Source organism: Labrus bergylta, chromosome 21 (genome assembly GCF_963930695.1).
Source record: "Labrus bergylta chromosome 21, fLabBer1.1, whole genome shotgun sequence".
Lineage (NCBI taxonomy): Eukaryota > Metazoa > Chordata > Actinopteri > Labriformes > Labridae > Labrus > Labrus bergylta.
The window spans coordinates 12,185,111-12,205,432 of NC_089215.1; the positions used below are offsets into that span (position 1 = coordinate 12,185,111).

General features: G+C 42.3%; 2 protein-coding genes across 4 annotated transcripts; one reads left to right on the forward strand and one right to left on the reverse strand.

Annotated features, from left to right (window-relative positions):
• The first annotated feature begins 162 nt into the window (after positions 1-162).
• LOC109987822 (ataxin-2-like protein) lies at positions 163-11,753 on the forward strand. 3 transcript variants are annotated; one of them, XM_020639067.3, is made up of 23 exons: positions 163-914; positions 1,859-1,898; positions 2,380-2,436; positions 2,603-2,674; positions 2,817-2,994; positions 3,370-3,491; positions 3,795-3,886; positions 4,728-4,976; positions 5,431-5,843; positions 5,929-6,015; positions 6,105-6,218; positions 6,403-6,483; positions 6,660-6,721; positions 7,509-7,852; positions 7,948-8,017; positions 8,153-8,287; positions 8,767-8,830; positions 9,129-9,310; positions 9,419-9,560; positions 9,795-9,904; positions 10,285-10,464; positions 10,727-10,898; positions 11,027-11,753. In XM_020639067.3, the coding sequence occupies exons 1-23, from the start codon at positions 790-792 to the stop codon at positions 11,074-11,076; spliced, it is 3,141 nt and encodes a 1,046-aa protein (XP_020494723.2). In that variant the 5' UTR covers positions 163-789; the 3' UTR covers positions 11,077-11,753. The 3 variants fall into 3 exon arrangements, with proteins under 3 accessions (XP_020494723.2, XP_020494732.2, XP_020494737.2); XM_020639076.3 differs by having other exon boundaries at positions 11,122-11,753; XM_020639081.3 differs by having other exon boundaries at positions 2,817-2,976.
• A 2-nt stretch (positions 11,754-11,755) lies between these two features.
• adprh (ADP-ribosylarginine hydrolase) lies at positions 11,756-18,877 on the reverse strand. The gene is made up of 8 exons (XM_020639546.3): positions 17,798-18,877; positions 16,671-16,788; positions 16,467-16,575; positions 16,020-16,118; positions 15,826-15,931; positions 14,134-14,400; positions 13,562-13,776; positions 11,756-12,452 (listed from the first exon to the last, which is right to left on the reverse strand). Exons 1-8 carry the CDS (start codon positions 17,803-17,805, stop codon positions 12,304-12,306), a joined length of 1,071 nt encoding a protein of 356 aa, XP_020495202.1. The 5' UTR covers positions 17,806-18,877; the 3' UTR covers positions 11,756-12,303.
• Between the last annotated feature and the right edge of the window lie 1,445 nt (positions 18,878-20,322).

Below are 20,322 nucleotides of genomic sequence, written 5' to 3' on the forward strand. Positions count from 1 at the left end.
GTGTACAGTTCAGACATCCCATTCTTCTTATATCAGATATAAGTCTGAATCAATCACATGTTGGGCTCAATGTGTGCATATTATCGATCCACGTACGCGGGCTCACTAGTAGGTCAGAAGCGCACGCGCACGCGCACGTCCACGCCCCCCTCCCCCTTTCCAGCCCCGGTTTCAGCCGCGCGCGGATTGAGTCAAGTGAACCTACCGAGAGGTGGTGTTGACCGACCGCAGCAGGTTTTCACTGAGAAACCTGAAGAATCTGAACTTCCCGAGGCGACTGACAGCAACGCCACGACCTTATATATATTTTTACCGGAAAGGGTCAGCGGCGCCGGAGTTGAGGCGAGAACGACCGACCGAGAGGAAAGTAAAAAAAAAAAAAAAAAAAAATCCCGGAGAGAAAAGCGCCAGAAGTGAGCTGGAGGATCAGAGCTAATGCTAACCCTGCGAGCTATTGCTTAATAATTATACGGAAACTCGAGTCGTTTAATTAATAATTTGCTTTGATGTTAACATTGTGGTCACGCAGTAGATAGTTGGGGGACCTTTTTTTAATTTATATCACACATTGCTTCATGTTTAAGTAGGTGTTCTGCCACCACATTTTAGGCCACAAGCGACCGGTGTCCCATTAGCAAGATTAGCTACAGTAGCCGGTTTTTTTTTTTACTGAGGTTACACCGGCTCTGTTCGGGACAGGTGATTCTGCAAAACAATAGTTCGCTTTCAAAAATCAGCGTTTATAAGTGAAGCGCACGCTTGGTGCTGTCTAAGCCTTGTGCTTTCACAATGCTGAAACAACAGCAGCAACCCGGCTCAGGCGGGAGAAAAGCGTCAAACGGAACCTCGGGCCCCGGTGGTGTGTCTTCCCCGGTCAGCGGCATCAACAGCGGCAGCAGGACACCGGCTGGGAGGTGAGTTGGTGCCGGATGTTGTGTCAGGACAGTCTGGGGATTTGTCCTGTGGCTCAGAGGCCTACCGGTTAAAGCGCTTTGGGTGGGTGTGTCTCTGTAATAGGAGCTTGAGTTCCGGGGTCCAATGAGAGCGGCGCATCTCTGATTGACAGTTATTACAGGCCAATCACAATCCTCGAATTTAGACGAAGACCAATACGTGAGGTGAGCTCATGGTTCGTTTTCCAGCGAGGGGTAGCACATTAGCACACAAGAGAAACCAAAGTTTTTCTGGCCTGTAAGTGAAAGAAAAAGGACGATGATGTCTGACAACACGACACGTTAGCATCAAGCCGTCTTTAAGATTCAAGGTCCCGAATACAGAAACGTCATAATTCACGTTGAAATGTTGTGGCACAAAGTGAAACTGAATCTACATGTTAGAGACGAGCGTCTGTTTACAGAACTACTGTCCACAGCTTCTCACCAGTCTTTGTTTTATTATTTTGTTCAATTATTGCTCCAAACCACTCTCCCGTTTTTCTTTAAAAATGTTGGCGTGACTTTAATGCGTTTCATTTGTTTTGGAAGATATGGATACAAAATCTGTGATATTATATGGGTTAGTAAAACAGGAAAAAAACTGAACATCTCATCGGCCTTCATTGACATTGTAGATAACAACACTACAAATGACTTTTAATGCTTGGATTTTTAGCTGCAAGGGTGCAGGTGGATGCCTGGCATTGTCAAATGTGAAATGTGAAAATACACATCAGTGTATTGAATTGGTGATTTAAAAACCAAGTATACTTTATTCAAGCTTCTCTTAAAGTGCTCCATATTAGTAATGCTGAATGTAACCCTGCAAGTCCTTGAACAGGTTTTGAAAACAAGTTAGGCTCCTTTTTGTTTTTTTACATTTAACATGCTTTAACTGTGCTGTTTTTTGGGGTTTTTTTTAGGAACCGACCCTCTGCAAAGCCATCTTTCCAGTCGACTTCTGTAAGTATCCCGTTCTGGCAAAGTCAGGCAGCAAACAAAAATGTAACATGGTTAATATCTAATGGGAAACACTCAAGTCAAACTCCATCACTTTGTGACTACAATTTAAGATTTGAAAACAACAAGGGGAAATCAGCATTTTGTATTTCTCAAGTGATCATCATTTTAAGTCATGTATTTTTCTCAGCTGGTTCACATTTTTGGCAAAGGTCAGCCTTCAGCTGCAATTGCATTTGACCTAATGACCCTGAAGAAAAATTTAAATACAACCTCAAATGAGGGTCTAATATGTTTTTTTTCAGGAGAGGGCATCATTGACTTTTCTTAAAATGATGCCCACTTTTATGTGGTGATTAATAATGATTACAATAGCCTTTGGTAGATTTAATATCGAATGCCAACCCATGTTAGATACACCTATATGATGCTTATTATGTCATGTTTGAGTGATACTTAAAATAAAACCTACTCCATTCTGCAGGGATTTGATGGTGTGTACAATAATGCCAGAATGCTACATTTCCTCACAGCAGTCGTGGTGAGTCCTTTGACTATTCTCAAAAGAAAATACTCAATGTGCCCGTTTTTACATTTATGATAATAGTTTGAGGTAAAATGTAATCTGCCTACTGTGGATTTACCCTAACTCATTTTCAAATAGATTTTGTTTGACAAGTTTTTTTATTTTTTTTTATCTTGTTCAGGGTTCCACCTGTGACATAAGAGTGAAGAACGGCAGTGTATTTGAAGGCATATTCAAGACTCTCAGTTCCCGGGTAAGAAGCTCGTGTTGAGCACACAGGCACGCAGTTCCCCCTGCCAAATTAATGAAACACTTCAAGTAATCCATTGGTAATCTGTCTATACTAGACTTGTATTGTGGAAAAAATATCCATTTTCTTCTGTTGTTTAATTTAGTGCGAGTTGGCTGTAGACGCTGTACATAAACGCAGCGACGAGGAGGTCTCATCATCAGCTCCACCACGAAGGGAGGACATCACAGACACAATGATCTTCAGCCCTTCAGACCTGGTGACTATGATCTGCAAAGACGTTGACCTGAACTTCGCCACCAGAGGTACAAACAACACAAAAGGCAAGCAATTCCCAGATCTGCTATCTTTGGTTGCTGAGAGGTATAGTTCAACCCAGAAAATACTTGTTTAGAAGATATCATTGGACTGTGGTCATGCTAAGGGCATCATTGATTTATAATAAATAATGGCAAAGTTTCTTGTGCAAGCATTGAAATATCTGTGTATAAAGCTTGAATGGTTTGAACTGTTTCTGTAGCTTGTGGGGAAAGAAGAGAAAATACTTTTTGAATTCTTAGAGCTTAATTTTTGTAATATTGTTGAAAGAAAGCAAATGATAACAGTGCTCTGTCATTTTGGAGTTTGTACTCAAACCAAATGCAATCTTGCTAAAGGGAACAAGAATTGTTTCATTGTTTTGTTGCCTTTGATTTTAGACACCTTCACAGACACGGCCATCAGCTCCACCCGCGTCAATGGAGAACACAAGGAGAAAGTCCTGCAGAGATGGGAGGGAGGAGACAGCAATGGGGAGAGCTACGATCTAGAAAATGATGCAGTGAGTTGCTCTGTGCCTTTAATGCAAAGAGAACACAAGCCATGTTAGGATATCAAAGTGTTTGACCCCAAAGGCTTAGATATGCAACATTTATAATACAAACTCTGTACACACAGCCTCTTAGTGGGTTGATTTTTCTTTCCTCAATCTTATGAAATAAGTTGACCAATAATCTGATTTACTATGCAATCTGACAAATGAAAAGTAATCAGTTTTTTCTAGCATGTGGCAATAATTAAGCATTACTCTACATTTTTGATTATTTTCCCCACAATGAATCTCTTTTCTTTGTTTTGTCTTTAGTCCAATGGCTGGGACGCCAATGAGATGTTCCGTTACAACGAAGTGAAATACGGAGTCACATCAACATATGATTCCAGCCTCTCCATGTATACGTAAGTTTCCAAATGGAATCATTCGCTCCATGAATTGCTAATAGATAATATCTCCAGTGAGATCTTTAAAAAAAGAAAAAAAAAGAAAAAAGAAAAACAGGGTTCGTATTTTTGCTCACTTCCAAAAACAATTCCCAGTTCTGTTTTTAGATTTTTGGTAAGAAACCAGGAAAAAGTGGTGGATGTCTCTTAAATTTTATTACACCACTGAATGTGTGAATTCTGAATTCTGGTCAGTGTGACTTTCCACAGTTTCTTAAAAACAGGCTGCTGTTGTGAATTACAGACTGTTGCTGTGGGCGTAATAGTATAGGAGATATTCAACTATTTCAAATGAATAAAACCACAATTAAATTAGTATTTTCTCCTGCACCATGCCAGGCTTTACTTCTGCAACATTACTCACTTGCTGCACATTATCCCTTAAAGAATGGTGTCAAACAAGCAACCGACAGAGACGGAGTGTAACTTGTGCAGCAGCAGCGAGACTTGAGCCTTTGTTTGGAGATTCCTTCTCATGACATCTTTAGTGTAATTAGAGTGAGAATTTGTTTACATTGTCATGGTTTGTAAAATTACAGACTTGTCTAATATGTTACTATGTTGTCAGACGATCTTGCCATTTATAACAATCCAAACGTAAGAAGAGAAGGGCATACATTCAATTAAATAACTCTTCATGTGCAACTGGAGGGAGTTGAAACCTTCAAATCTGCCATTATTCCATTTAAAGTAGAGTTTTTTTTTTATTGTTCGTACCACCTTTAACCTGTATCCAGCGGGTTTCAAGGATTTTAACCTTTTTTTTTTTTTAATCGTTATTTTTCCTCCTTTTGTCTAGTGTTCCGCTGGAGAGGGGTAACTCTGACAACTATCGGCAGAGGGAGGCCCGTGCCGCTCGCCTGGCCAGTGAAATTGAGTCCAGCCCCCAGTATCGCCACCGCGTCGGTCTGGAAAACGATGACTGCAAAACGGAGGAGGACAAGTACAGTGCTGTGGTGAGGGACGGTGGTGATCGTGAGAGGGGACGGGAGAGCCCACGTGACCGAGAGCGAGAAAGGGGCCGAGACAGCCCCGGAGCCAGCACCAGGTGTGTGGGGGAGGAGGGTTCTCTTTTTGTCTGTTATTGATGAGAGTGTTGATGAAAAAAATCACAGCTGTTAAATAAATATCATTACCGCTATGTTTAGTTATATCATAGTGTCTCTGTTAGCCATGATGGTAAAAATTCAAGGATTAGAATTGGAGACTAAAAACTCTTTGACAACTGAGTAAAACTCTTTAATTTTTCTGAAGACTTCTTGACATTTTTGTTATTTGGATGTGAAGGTCAACATGTATTCATGACTTCAGAGTCAGAAGTTAACAGATGTGTCACATTTTTAGTGGCTGCCATGAAACTTTCAATCATATCACACAATTAGTTCAAGTAGTCAAGCTCCATCTGCTGAGGAAGATTATATGATGTGATAAAATGCCCCCCTAAATCACTTCATGAGCTTTGTGTTCCCCCTGTGTAAGATGTACTATTCGTCCTCTTTCAGGGAGGGGAAGTACATTCCATTACCTCAACGCCAGAGAGAGATGAACCGCGAGCGAGCTGAGAGAGGTCCTGGTGGGCCTCCACCACACAACCGCCTGAGCGGAGGTTATCGCTCCAACCCTCCATCCTCCTCTTCCCCCAGACCCCCTCTACCCTCTGCCACTGGGCCCCAGCCTGGTGCCTCCTCCTCCTCAGAGAGAAGCAGCCCTCTGTCTGGCCGCGGAGGGCCCTTCCCTCCACACCACCCCCAGGGGAGCCCCAGCCCAGGTCCAGGCTCTGGCCCCTCGAGCCAAGCCGCGCCTGCTTCTGCTGCCCCATCCTCAACTAGCCCCCCTGCCTCCCACGGACACACGGTCCCTCATTCCCAGTCACTCCCACACTCGCTGACGGATGCAGGCAGGCCTGTAAATGGAGGTAAATGTGTGAACATTAGTCAGAAATGTTTTAACAGCATCTGTGCATGTTTCACATTAAAATGTCCTTTTTCTGTTGCTTTCAGTCTCTACCAGAACATCTCCTAAAGCCCAAAGACCTCCACAGTCTAGCCGAACAGTTCGCACTTCCAACTCACATTCTCAGTCAACATGTAAGTTCATTCACCTGTAGTGTCTTCTCTATCATCAATTGGTTTTGTCTGAAACTTCACCTTAATTATCCCATGTCCTGTCCTTTCAGCTACGCGCTCTCCTAAATCAGGTTCTCTCCAAGACACGCCTTATTTGGACACATCGTCCGTCTCCCTGCCTGCCCAGAAGACGTCTGGCCCCGCCCCTCTTTTCCCTGTAGATGGTACTGTCTCACATTTCACCTCCTCGTTTTGTTTTCATTGTTTAGAGTTTGAAATCAAAGTCAAAAGTATTACTTTCTGAAACGAAGTGAACTTAATTCTTCACTTCAGAGCAATTAGCAACAAGTGCTGAAGGTGAAATGAAATGAAGCGTTTAAACTCATTTACTTTGTCTTGTCTTCACAGTGAATGAGATCCTCGGTGCAGCTGCAAAAGAACGCTCAGCCGAGAGCCCCAGCAGCACAGAGGAAGGAAAGGGTGGTAAAGGTGTGTACTTAAAATTAAATCCAAAAGTCTTAATTTGGAGACTTAAATCAGACAATATAGAACTAGAACTTGTGTCTAGTTTCACGCTCTGATGGTTTCGACAGCATGTTAAACCATGCACTAAATTTGCAGTTTTCACATTTTCATTAACCTTTGTTTCCTCTCTTCTCCGCCAGCTCCCTCAGTTCAGCAAAGGTCGCAGATTGAGGAGCTGCGGAAATTTGGCAAGGAATTCAGGGTAAGAGTTCAGTTTGCTTTCTGTGAGGCGTGAAATGAGAAAATCTGCTAACAATCAGGAGAGAGTGACCTGAGACATCACTGATGTTAGGTGACTTCTTTAGCCACTTGAAAACCTCCAACCCGGAGATTATTTTTTACATCATGCTGTTTAAATTGATCTGAAATGAAAGCGGAAACAGTCTTCACCTTTTTGGGTGCGGAAAGCGAAGATATTGATCTTTTTTTATGTCATCACTTTGGCTGTAACTTGATGACATCATTGTGTACAGTAACATTGTAAAAGAGACAAGTACAGCAAGTTATTTCAATAGTTTCATAATTATTGTGTATTGATTAACCTCATCCTTAATCTAAGATTGTACAGATACTAGGGATGTTGAGTATTTGGAGATAGCTTAAGAAATTACATCAAAATAAGAAAAATACCAGTTTGTAATCTAACATTAATCTTTTAAGTTATCAGAGTGTAAAGAGTCGATTTATTTTTCAGGACAGTTTGCTTCTAGGTGTGAAGGGAGTTCTAACGAAGTGATTTAAGTATCTATGATGCTGAATGCAGTGTGAGACTATTTACTCTCGGGCCATTTTCTGTCACACTAGTGGAACAGATTTCAGATATGTCTATTTTAACAAAAATACAAAGTTTACTTTTGCAGTAAAACCTGCAGATCAGAAGCTAAATAAAAAGGTTATAAGAACTTAAATTAGTTTTAAAATGATCCGTCTCTTTTTGTCATCACCTCCTCTCTCCCATCAATCATAATCTTTGTTTTGATGTTTTTCAGCTCCAAGCAAGCGGAGGCAGCTCCAGCTCTCCGAGCTCCCCGGCAGCAGCGACCCCTCCCGCCATCAGCGAGGTCGCTCAAACAGCTGCTGCCGAATCCTCGTCATCAGACACTCACCCTGCTTCAGAGCCCAAACCTCAGCCTTCGGCTCCCAGTCCTTCCCAGCTCCAACCGCAGCCCTCACCTGCCCCCACTGATGACTCCACCAAGGACACCACAGCTACACCCAACACCACAGCAGCTGTTTCAGACAGGCATTCACTAGCCACCCCGCAGCCTGCAAGGACCCCGGGAAGTGACGACGCCAGATCTGACACAACAGAGAGGACAGAGGGCATGCCAGAGTGAGTTTCAAAAAGGACTTAAGACTTTTCAAAGAGCAATGTGTCATTAAGCTTGTTTGTGTTACTACTTCAAACACTGTTTTTTACTCTCTTAGACAAGTGAAGAAATCCACATTAAACCCCAACGCAAAAGAGTTCAACCCCATCAAAGCTCCGATGCCGATGGTAAGCCGATTTATCTGTGCTAAAGATACTTCAGTCATTTTATATGTAGGTGAATTTAGATCTATTACTTCATATTGTTTCTAAGATTATTGTTCTATGGTGTAAAATGAGCAATATACACCTCTTGTTGCTCAGGCAAAGCCCAACACTGCACCCACCCCACCTCGACCCACTCCTCCAAGCCCGGTGGTCCTTCAGCACCCAGGCGGTCAGGGACCCCTCTACAACACCCCCTACCTCTCTTATGTATCACAGATCCACTCTGTGCAGGTAATTAAAACGTTGCCATGAATCATACTCCAATCTAGAAATGTTACGTTATTAAAGTTGTTGTATACTTTTAAAACATGAAAGTCGTCCAGAAACAAGTGGAGCAGCTGGAATTAGCAGAGTTTAACACGGACTATTACAGAACAAATCATGTTTTTAATATTTTTTTGACTAAAATTAACTTTCATTTTTGATCATTAGTAAAATAGTCAGATTAATCTTTTTTCCACTAAAACCACATGAACCTGTTGATTGTAAGACAGTTTGAAAATGAAGGAGTCTCCTTTTAATATAAAAACCCAAAAACTGTAAATATAGAAACTTGGGAAGCAAAGATATGTTTGTCATTTTGTTTATAGTATACAGTATTTGAAACTATAAAATGTTGATCAAAGTAAATGGAATTTTTTGTGAATGACACTTTGTTTAGTTCAGTTTTTCTTGGTGCTGACATCGATTCTTGGTCTTTTGTTTTTCAGCAACCACCAATGTACCAGTACACCATGTCTACTGTCAGCCAGGGGAAATACCCCCGGACCAAAGGTAAATCATTTTTTTCTCTCTTATTGATGTATGTATGTGGTTCTCATAATTTTGTAACAAATAGCTTCTAAAATTAAAAATGCTTTCAACTCGTGTGAAGTATAAATAGAGCTCTCATTATAGTCTTTGTTTTATCAGTTTGCCTCTCATCCTATGTGTCACCAGATTGCTGAAACTTATGACATCACAGTGCACACACATGCTTAATAAGATAGAATTTAAAACGGTCTTGATCTGTAAGTGCTTCTGTATGTTCAAAATGTTTCCTGTTGTCTTCATGATTCTTCTCCATCACCAGGCCCAGTCGTGGGTCAGCGCTCTGACCACGGTTCGTCAGCGCCCCCAATGATGCAGGCGGCGGCATCAGCAGCCGGGGCCCCTTTGGTAGCGTCCCCCTACGCTCAGTCCTACCTCCAGTACAATCCACAGCAGTACGGCCAGCAGCAGGTCATCCAGGCAATGGCACCGTACCCTGGACAGGTAGGGCCCTCTTAGCTCTTCTATAAATCAGTTCAGAAAGCTTTTTATTCAACAGAGGATAAAAGAAACGAGCACAAAATAAGAAAGTTTTCATATCTCCCTCTCTAGCCGATGTACTCCATGCTGCAGGGTGGAGCTAGGATGATAGGTCAAGGCGGAGGTCCCCATCCACAAGCCATGGGACCCCCAGGAGGCCCTCAGTTCCCGTCACAGGGAGACGGACCTCAGGGACCACAGCAGGGCATCTATGGTGAGTTGAAACCCGCAGTAATGGATTTCAGACACAAAATGTATTTATGCAACTCTTAAATACATTGCAGATCATACGGGTACATGACATTATTTGTTGTTTGCTGCATGGTCTTCAGACGGCCGGATTAAGACTTTGAAATGTTGACTTTATATCAGTTGCTTGTTCCTTAAGAGTCTAACAATACACTGACATAAAGCATTATCTTGACACTAATTGTCTCTCTTTGTGAAGCTCCTCAGTCCTTCTCCCACCACTCGGGTGCAGTGCATCAGCCTCAGCCTTCCAGTACCCCCACAGGCAACCAGCCCCCTCCCCAGCACGCTGCACCTAGCCCTGGACAGGTGAGATACCAAGGCACTTTTTTATTCCCCTAGTCAGAGATGGCATCTTTCAGCCTTTTGATGTTGTTGGTCTTCGCAAGGAAATTGTATCCATATATTGCTTAACATGTACTTCAGTGATGTCAATAGTCACCACTGGAGTTACCCTCTGCTTGGATTTGTAACTGGTATTGCACAGGGTTAACAGTTTTACAGAACCATTGTGGTGATAAACTTGGAAATGTGGCTTTTAGAAGTCCTGGAGGAGAGCAGAACACGTCACTACCTTTGGGAAAGCAGTGCTTGTTTATCTTATCATCTGAAGGATTCACTTGTGGGCAAGGATCAAGCCTCAATGACATATGTGCTGGATTAATTTATTATCTGATTTCTCTTTTCAGAATGCCCAGTCAGGCCCACAGCCCCAGTCCTTGTACCACTCAGGTCCCCTGTCAGCACCCACCCCATCTAACATGCCACCAGGCCACACGTCTCCACAGGGCTCCTACCCCATCCAGGGCTACAGCATCCACAGCCACCAGGGTATCCCACAATCATATCCCCTGGGACAGCTAGCACAGGTATGCATCCATGGCTTTATGATTACCGCACTCTTCGGTTTTTAGCTTAATTAAAAAATATATTGGCGTGAAAATGTTTAGCTACCCAGAAAAATCTAATCATCTGTTGGGATGACCAGCTGTCGGTTCTAGAATTGATTTGTTTTTGTTAGCTTTAGCATTTTACACAAACGATGCAGGAGTAACTGTTTGGCCTTGCACAGCGGGTAAAATGTGTTTGGAAGACTTCAACTCAATCCAAACTTGTTGTTTTAAACTCCAGGCCCATGTACAAGGAGCCATGTCGGGTCCCCACCACTCTGGGAGCCACGGTCAGCCCCAGTTAGTGATGTTGCAGCCGCCCCCTCAGCAGGGCCCTGGTTCAGTGCCCCAACACCCTCAGCACGGACCTCAGCAAGGAGCACACCAACACTTTTACATAGGACATCCACAAGGTAGGCAACGTGGTGCCAAATAAAACCCTGCCATTGTCCTGTCACATGAAAGTGGTTTCCATTCTCTCTGAAGTTACAAGGCGTGGTTTTGTTTTCATAGTTTTTGTTGTTTTGTTTTCCACCCACAGCAATGCAGGTACAGACACACCCTGCCTCGTTCCATCAGCCTGGAAACTAAACCCCTCCTGCCCCCTCCCCTCCTTTCATCCCAAATTGTTCCCAGGAATGAGCCCTGACATCCTTGCTGCCTTCTGGAGGTGAGGCCCACACTGAATCCTACTCAGAACAAAACAGAAAGTGACACTATCGTGCACAGGAGGGAAGAGGACAAAACGTCTCACAGCACCTTATACTCCTGTTGTAACGCTCTTCATTCGGTGGTGTTGGCCCTAGAGGAGGACGAGGAGAACCTTTTTAATGCAAACTATGAAGACGCCAGACGACAGCAGCAGAGTGCGAGCCCTGCCACTGTCATTCTGTTCCTCTTTCCACTTCATTCCCGTTTCAGAGACATGAGGCACCTTACTGGGCGGATCAGTTCGAGAGGGATAAAAAAAACACAGAAGACACTGAATCTTTGAGTGTTTTTGCCTTTTGAGGTTTCATAAGTACCATGACACAAGTGGGAAACAGAGACTGAAAGCAGGGATTGAGGAGGAGGGGATTTTAGAAAACAGTTTCTTTTTTTTCTTTTTTTTTTCTTTTTTTTTTTTTACTCAATCCAGTAGTTAATATCACCCCTGTTTGCCCTTCTTCTCTCCTGTAGGAAAATATAATTAATAAAAAATGGACAAGACAAAAAAAAATATTAAAACAACAATGACCAAAAAATAAAGTTTTCAACTCAACTACAAAGCTTTGTTTGTTAAAATTTATTGGATCAATAATTCAATGTCTCTGGAGTTTAACAGTCCCAGCTTTGCTCCGCACTGCATGAAGCAACAGTTAACTATAATGAGACACAAATGTATTTTTTTACCGGTTGATGACGAGAGCGCTTTTAATTTGAAGCTCGGTAAGCGTTTGCTATTAGGTCAGGCTGACGAAACAAAGTAATTACCTCCTGGGGGACTTTTTGTATTCTCTTCACATTCTCATTAGCTGGGATTGGTTCCATTCAGCGCTACAACTCTGCAAGTTCACGTAAAAAAACAGTCACTAGGGGGACCCCTCTATATACAGCAGCCTCAGTGTCAGGAGGCACACACTCCTTGTGGCAGTGGTGGCTCTGGGTTTGTGGTACACTGCTCTGCCCTTCAGGCATCTATGACATCCCTCTGGATCGATGTACTACCAAGCGCAAAGACTGGCTCTACGTCAATGTGTCACGAGGGCATGACCTAATTTCCCCCCCGGTGAACGTTGTTTGGACATCCTGTCAGTGCAGCAGGCTGTGGTCGCCTCCTCAGTGTGACAGGGCGTAGAGTTGCTCCGCGCTGCGCTCCAGTCGCTCCCTGTATTCCAGGTTGCTGTAGTTGCCTTCAGGGACCCCCTGGGTGCCGTAGAGCAGACCCCAGCAGCAGCAGGCGATCACTGCAGTGCTGTCACTGTCGCCTGTACGAGAGACAAATCTATGAGCACAAGTCCAGTGATGAAACTGAACACTCGAGTGTTTCTCTCGGTAATCATAATAGATCTGTTCAGGCTTTAAAGAAGCTTCAGTCAATATTTTGAGTTAATGTGGTCAATTGAAGTGATGAACCCACAGATCATTATCGCCCAACTGTGCAGCTCTCCTCAGCCAAAGAGCATTTTGAGTGTCTTTCAGTTAATTGGTTTGTTGTTCACAGCTCTCCCACTGCTCGACACTTCCTGCCCAGATTCACATTTCAGACAAAGTTAGCAAGCTGCTGGTGATGCCAGTGGATGACTCGGCATTTTACAGAGAATTCTATTTATCTTAAAACTGTATCGCAAATGTAATTTGTAGTGCACGTGTACATGTTAATCCTAGTTAGTTGTCAGCATAATTTAATGAGGAGATTCTCAACCTGGATGTGAAAGAAAATTCCAAAATCTAGTTTTAATTATCATGTAGGAGTAAGTCATTTGTCTTTTCCACCTTTTAAGCCTAAAAATAATTCAGAAATAAATGATGTATTGTACATTATGCTTTCCATTTTGAGCCTTAGTTGCTTCACTGGCATAGGGGCTGTTAGTTGATAAATGCGTTTTTAGGAATTTCTGTGTATATTTCTCCCTTATTCAGTTCAAAATCATTGTTCTATCACAATTTACACCACAGACAGCCAGAGCACTTAAACACCCAGAGTCTATAACTATTTTTTTGTCAGCCTTTGCAGCTAGGTTGCTTGTTCACAAAGTGTTGTATGAAAAAACGTTTCCCTTAAATCATCACTTATTATTACACCTACACAAAAGCTGCTCAGACCATACGGCATGTCTGAGCTAGAAGTGCGCTGAATGTAGAGGACAAAGAAGAACTAAAACAATGGGAGAGGAATGTGTGTGAAGTGCCAGGCTTAGGCCCTGTGAACACGGCCTTAAGGTGTAACGGTATGTGAAAAATGTTAAAAATACTTTGGGATTAAACTCCAGATGTTTACGATTGCATAAGGGTTTCCAGGACTAATGTTTGGGCAAGACTTCCCTCTAGAAGTTAAAAAACTAAACAAATAAATAGTCTAGTCTGAATGTCTGACCTCCATGGAAGCCTGCTCTGCTCATCAGCTCCTCCCAGTCTGAACCTGCACCCAGCAAGGCGTCCAGCGCTATCATCGGGGCGTCGTGGCCGCTGCGTCCCGCCCAGCCTGACAGGCTGAAGCTCTTGTAGGCTTCATCTCTCTCAGCTGGGCCGTAGGAGGAGGGCCAGATTGCAGGCCCCACCCCGTTAGAGATGCCCCTCGTATCCAGGTACCTGAGGACAGAGTGAAGACATTCTCCTCACATCCTGATAGTAGTCTGTCGTTATTGGATTCTACAGAGGTAAGAAGCTGTCATCAGTTTTGAGGCAGAAACCTTCAGTGAGGTGTTGCGGTGATTTGTGCAGTCCTGTTTAGTTTGTGTCATTTCTCCATGAATAGAAATGTTCTGTTAATTGTGGGTAATAACAGCCAGGTAGGCTTTTTTTTAAAATACGGCTACAGAGTCTGGTAACAGTGAAGTCTAAAGCAGTGGTTTCCAACCTTTCTTTGGTTCCATTCCGCCATAACAGCCCGCTCACTAAACATTACCCCACACTTGTTTACAAAAACCTGACTATAGCTGCTCCTACCACTGCCACTTGTCACAGAAGTATTCCCAGTCTCTCTCCGCCTCCTCCACGGCAAAGCCTCGACCCTGAACGAAGCACTTGGCTATTGGACAGGCCTCATTGATCAGCCCGAGCCCCCACGTCGTGATCGGCCGGCGCTGGACGGCATACGCGGTGAAAAGGGCCGACGCCACTGCGCCAAGGAAACCAGTCGGGTGAGGGTGGGTCATCCTGCCCGTCTCCACAGCGACCGCCACCAATGACAACAGCTGGTCAGGCTTCGGATACCTGGTGAGGGCAAAATAAAAGTCATTATCGGCATTTATTATGAACGTCCAACCGTAAAGTAATGAGGTCCGCCACACAGCTGAGAAACGCATTTAAGCTTTCTGTATCAGCTCTATAGAAAATATGTTTACAGTAATGACTTCTTTTCATGCTTTAATTGACTCCACAAATTTTTTACTGGTTGTCAGTTTCTATTATTTTCTTGATTGTCACATTTGCTCATGATCAAAGGAATGAGTTTCACAGTTGCATTTATTTCAAATTAATCTGGATACGAGCTGCACAAATGTGCCTCATATGTTTATTGTCTCATTACTGCATTTAATCCACAGTAGCAATGTCGCTGTAAATAAAGAAACCGAGATTTGACAATGCCTCATAATCCTAAGAGATGAAGAATGACACCCGCCTTAACGTTTTTTTACACCACGGAAACAAGAACACGGATAAATCCGATCCCCTCCTGATGAAGTCCTCTGCTCATTCAGATGTGATGATTGAACTAAACCAGGTATTACTTCAGTGGAAAGTTGGCAGAACTAGTTCGACATAGGACGGGGGTTTAAATGGTACGTCAATCACCTGAAAATGTTTCACTATTTTGTTGATGGGCTCACTCTTTGATTTGTGGTTATAGTTACATCGTGGGAATCCAGCCTAAAGAGCTTGTTCCAGATTGTTTTTAAAGGATTGAAAACGGGGTTCTTCGCACAATTGTTTGAACAAAACTAGAAATTTTAAGTTTGAGATCTTGAGATTTCTTAAGAGTGCCACTGACTATTTAGTTTAGTTTAGTTTTCACGCCATGTTCAGACAAAACTATCAACTGAGTCAATAATAATGAGGAAGATACAGAGAACTAGAGGAAGGGTATTCACACTTGGAGTTACGGTCTCTGAGATACAGTGAGTAAGTCTGCAACCTCCAAGCTATTTTAGAGTCTGACCTTTACTTTTTAAAAGTCATGTCAGTAACATAAGAAGGGCAACTCCTTATTACTTTATAAACAATGCATATATAAGTATTTATATATAACCGACAGATACGAACTCGATTTGCAGGAACACAAGCCAATTAGAGGCACGCATTGATAAAACAATGTCAATTATCCCCACCTTCATTTATTCTAACATATTTCCCTTTCTCTAGTTGTGGACTCTACAGGACTAAGGCTCAAAACTGCAGGGCAGTTAAGATAAGATAAGATAATCCTTTATTGATCCCCAGTGGGGAAATTCAAGTGTTGCAGCAGTAAAAGACGAGAAGAAGAGCATGCATATGAATACAAATAAAATAAGACTATAGAGGAATGTAAAAAACATAAAAACCAACCAGGTATCAAAACAAACGACACATTTCCACATCCACAATTCATATGGATTATAGTGGGCTAAAATGTGTTTGTTCTCAGGACAGGAGTTTTACCTGAGGCCAATGCACATGGACCTCATAGCCGCTCCGCAGCCCGTCCCCTCTGGGTTATAGGGCACTCTGTAGCCCCCCTCTTCTCCAGGTTTCAGCTGGGACACTCCTGAAAGGGTATAAATACAATCTTCACCACAGATGAACATCTTTTTTTTCTTTTTTTTTTAAATTAACAGATAAAAGCTTTGTCTCACCCAGGATGCTTGAAGGCCCTGGTTTTCTCCCCTCCATGTCTTTCATCCCCTCAACGTATCGAGCAGCCACCTCATGCAGGAGCTCCTCCCCCACCTTCCCTATGAGGCAGACAACTTCTTTAATGTTGTCCATATCTACGTTTTTTTTTTTTTTTTTTTACAAAAGATGTTACATACCTTCTAACAAGGCCTTATCAAAGTAAAGGTCAAATAGAATTGCAATAATTTCCCTTCCACTTATACAAACGTAATAGAGCAGCAAATCAAGACAAGACTAGGTATTAGATTTAACCTTTAGCTGGAGGGTGTGGTGTGTTCTGATGAGGCCTCATCAGGACGCCACCGACTATCAGAACAATGCGGTCAATTTCTGGTTTGAGAGAAAATGAGGGAGCAAGAGAGAAAAGTCAGAGAGAGCAAATTAATCCGATGTCATCTTGAGCTCACCAGTTGCGAGTCCCTCTGCTGTCGCCAGATGCAGAACTGTGTCATCGCTCACCGGCCAATCAGGGAGCTCAGCCTTGATGTTTTTCACACCACCGAGTTCCTTCAGCTCCTGCACAGACAGAAAGGATGAAGCTCAACATTTAAGAGCCAGAGTTTTTAACTTTTTACAGACTTTAGGATGACTCCTCTATGTGCAGCACCAACCTGGTGAATAGCTGGTCCAGACTCATTGTACTCCCACAGCTGGTTTCTGTATCCCAGAGCGTCACCAACACCACTCAGCAACATGGCTGCCTTGTAGTGCTCCAATGTAGCAGATCCACTACATGAAGGCACAAACACACTGCTCTTAAATGTATCAAATATGCCACTAAACAATGTACAGCATTTTGAAGTGCCTGTCTGAGCAATAAGTAACTGTAGGGCAGGGGTGGGCAACTGGCGGCCCGGGGGCCACATGCGGCCCCCATCAACCCTCAATGTGGCCCTCAGGTAAATTTTGACATATCAATTAATTGGAAACATGAAGAAAACCTGACAAATCTGCCATGAAAACATGAAAACCAGAAATATGTCCATAATAATATTTGATCACTGGTACATGTTAAGTTAAATTTGAGACACAATTGGTTTCAATCATTTTTGTATCCTACAATTTGGCCCCTTGGCAGTGAGAATTAAATGAATGTGGCCCCTTGCTGTGACCAAAGTTGCCCATCCTTGCTGTAGGGGAACCCTAAAACCATAAAATGACTGTGAATGCTCTTTCTCTAGTACTATTATGCACTAATAGTCTAATAATAATAACTAATAATCCATCAAAAAAAAAGGCACAAAGAGACTGCTGTAAAGGTTTTACAAGGAATATTTATCTCCTGTAAAACACAAACAAAAAAAAAAACACCACCAATGTTGTCTTGTCTTGTGCTGCCTCTTGTTGTAGAAACTGAAATGAGGCAAAGAATGATGGGTACTGTAGTGTCCCTGGAAAGACTGTTACAATAGAAATATAAGCATAAAACAAGTCTTTAAAATAGCTGAAACTTTGCCAAGAGTCCTTAGTGTAGACTTTAAATTAAATTAATCTTCTGAGTAAAATTAAGTAGGCTAGGTAGAGTATATTCAAACGGTGCTATAGATAAAAGGTTTATCTTAGTAATATTCTTAATTAATGTATTGGGGGAAATATGTATCTTGTAAATATATTGTTGATCATCTGTTTCCACAAATCAAAACAACTATCAAATGTTTTCAGACGTCTCAGAATGACTCCCTAACTTGATTTAAGGTCAGTCAAAGGAAATCCTCCCACAGTGAAGTCGCAGTCTCACCGGTCCATTGCAGCTCGTCGTTTCCCGAAATCAGGCTTCACCAGGCGGCCAAACAACGTACGAGGACACCGAGGCTGCTGACCGCTGCACTGCGGTGCACCGGCTGATAAATATTAGCTCAGTCCCAGCTCGGAAAGGCTCTCCAGCAAAACACCAAGCGTTCATTCACTAAAGCTGCTTTTACGCCAGTCTACTATCCAAACCCAAGGCAGCAGGCTCGACTCTGGACACGTCGGCTAAAAAAAGACGCAGCGGCAAACCAATTTTAGAAGCCTCCTTTCAAGATGGAGACATAAGGAAACAAATGGCACATATCTTCAGAGGGACAACGGGATACACTATGGTCTTTGCGCAAGCAATCGGTTTTATTTTCACAGCTTGACTATATGTAGATTTTAATTGTGTTGATAATATGCAGTTATCGAACAGTAGGCCTAGTTAGTCTTGTTGGTTAAAAAAAAAGAAAGCCTCAAATGTGAGCTATTGTTGAGGTTTCATTAGTTTGGATTCAGACTTGATTTATTTTTTTAATTGATGCATTATTCTGTCTTTAAAGAGAACTTTGTCAATTAAGATAATTTAGCTTATTTAAGATAAGCAATTAACCAACTCTGTATATTTTATTTCTCTTTTAAAAGACATGAACACGACCTGACAAGTTAAAGGTGCAACTGTCTGAATAAATTACCTTAGGAGAAATATGCATCTCACTGAGCTTTATTCTGATGCCTCCTGACCATAATTGATGTCAGTAAGCTCCTGCCCTCCTCACTTAGGCTGCACCTAAAACAATGGTCCATCAAGCCAAACCTGCTCAGTCAGCCCTAATGATCTAGACTGACTGGACTGCACCTGTAATATGGAGCAGTTTCTGCTTTTCAGGGGCCCGGTCTTAAGACAACAACATTGGACAGTGGGAGTGGTAGGGCAAGAAAAGCCCCAATTAAAGGACTATGTGACAGATTCAACATTGGTAGCATCCCGACAGAGACAAGCAATCACCTAGGAGGACGCAGAACTGAGCAGAGGAGTTCAAGCAAAACAGCTCCTCATCTTCCTCTTGGCGAAGCAGAGGCTCCAATCAGTCCTTAAAAGAGGTGTTGGACCTTATTCATACATGCTTAACTAGAGGAGAAACATAAAAGGATGGAACTAGATACGTTCTTTGAACAAAAGCAGGAGGATGAACAAGTAAAAACTTATTACAGGAAAATGGATGACCAGGATCATGAGGTTTAGCCGGTCCCAAGAGGCTTTAACAACCAGACTGTCCAGAGCAAGGGAGCTCAGGCAGCCCCAAAGGGAATATGAGGAATCATAACTAATATTATCTCTGCTGCAGGGGGAGAAAACTGACATTAAGAAAGTAGGAGATAACACAAATGATGTACCAGACTCCTGACCATATTATTTTTTACTTTATCTTTTGTGCATGGGGCTGAAGGAGGTTCCTCTATCACAAAAAAGCTCCTCCCATCACCTGGTTGAAATGTTCAGCCAGTTTTCATCCAGCTCCAAGGAGGGGAGACGAGGAGTCTGCATCCGTACAACCTCAGCTCAAAGTTTCCACCTCAGTACATTCTGTTTCACAAGCCCCATATCCTGCAATGCATCAGCATCCTGGTGTAGTCATATCCCTCATCCTTTTCTCAGCCCTCGTACTTTCTTCATTATCAGACATCAAGGTCATCTCTTGGTACATCTTATACCAGTTTTTAAATCCTTGCTTAAAACTACGAGAGGAAGGCCTTTATTTTAAGTGACTAAATGCAAGTATCTCATACTGCTGTGAATGACCGTATTTGTTCTTACCTTAATTTTATATATATATTTATTCATTTTTATATATTTTAGTGTACCAATGTTTTTTTGTGTTGCATTTTATGGAACAATTTTTATTCTGCTTATGCTTTAAATCTTGTTTTCTCCTTGCTCTCTGTAAAGTTCTTTGTAACCTTGTTAAGATAAATGCAATATAAGTAAAGTTATTATCACCAGCCTGATGAAACTAAGGCTCATCCAGCTTCATTTCAAGCTCATGATGCATCATTCACTCAGCTGGACACCAGTCTTGTTTCTTGCTACCAACATATCATTACTCAAAGTCACCCCACTCTGTTATCAACTAATAACAGATTAAATAGCAGATTAGACAAATTCATAGACAAACACAAGGTATTCACTGACAGACAATATAGGTTCAGATCAAACAGATCAACATCAAATTCATTAATAGAATCAGTTGAGGAAATGACAACATCTATTGATCACAAAAACATGCAGTAGGGTTATTTATCGATCTTTAAAAGCTTTTGAAACAGTCAAGCATAACATATAAGTACATAAACTGGAATGTTATGGCATCAGGGGAATGGATGTAAAGTGGGTTCAAAGTTATTTAGCTAACAGGAAACAGTTTGTGAAGATGGGAATTATCTGATCTTCATGTCTGGGCATTGCTTGTGGAGTCCCCCAGGGGTCAGTGTTGGGGCCTAAACTGTTTATATTTTACATCAATGATATAT

Bases quoted from the DNA above. Each gene is read 5' to 3' on its own strand.
- adprh (XM_020639546.3), bottom strand. The intron at 16,119-16,466 runs GTGAGCTCAAGA...TCTGCCTCATAG, and splicing joins AGCAGAGGGACTCGCAACTG to GGAAGGTGGGGGAGGAGCTC. The intron at 12,453-13,561 runs GTCAGACATTCA...TCTCTCGTACAG, and splicing joins CAGAGCAGGCTTCCATGGAG to GCGACAGTGACAGCACTGCA.
- LOC109987822 (XM_020639067.3), top strand. From the start codon at position 790: ATGCTGAAACAACAGCAGCAACCCGGCTCAGGCGGGAGAAAAGCGTCA. The intron at 6,016-6,104 runs GTAAGTTCATTC...CTGTCCTTTCAG, and splicing joins CTCACATTCTCAGTCAACAT to CTACGCGCTCTCCTAAATCA. The intron at 10,899-11,026 runs GTAGGCAACGTG...TTCCACCCACAG, and splicing joins TTACATAGGACATCCACAAG to CAATGCAGGTACAGACACAC.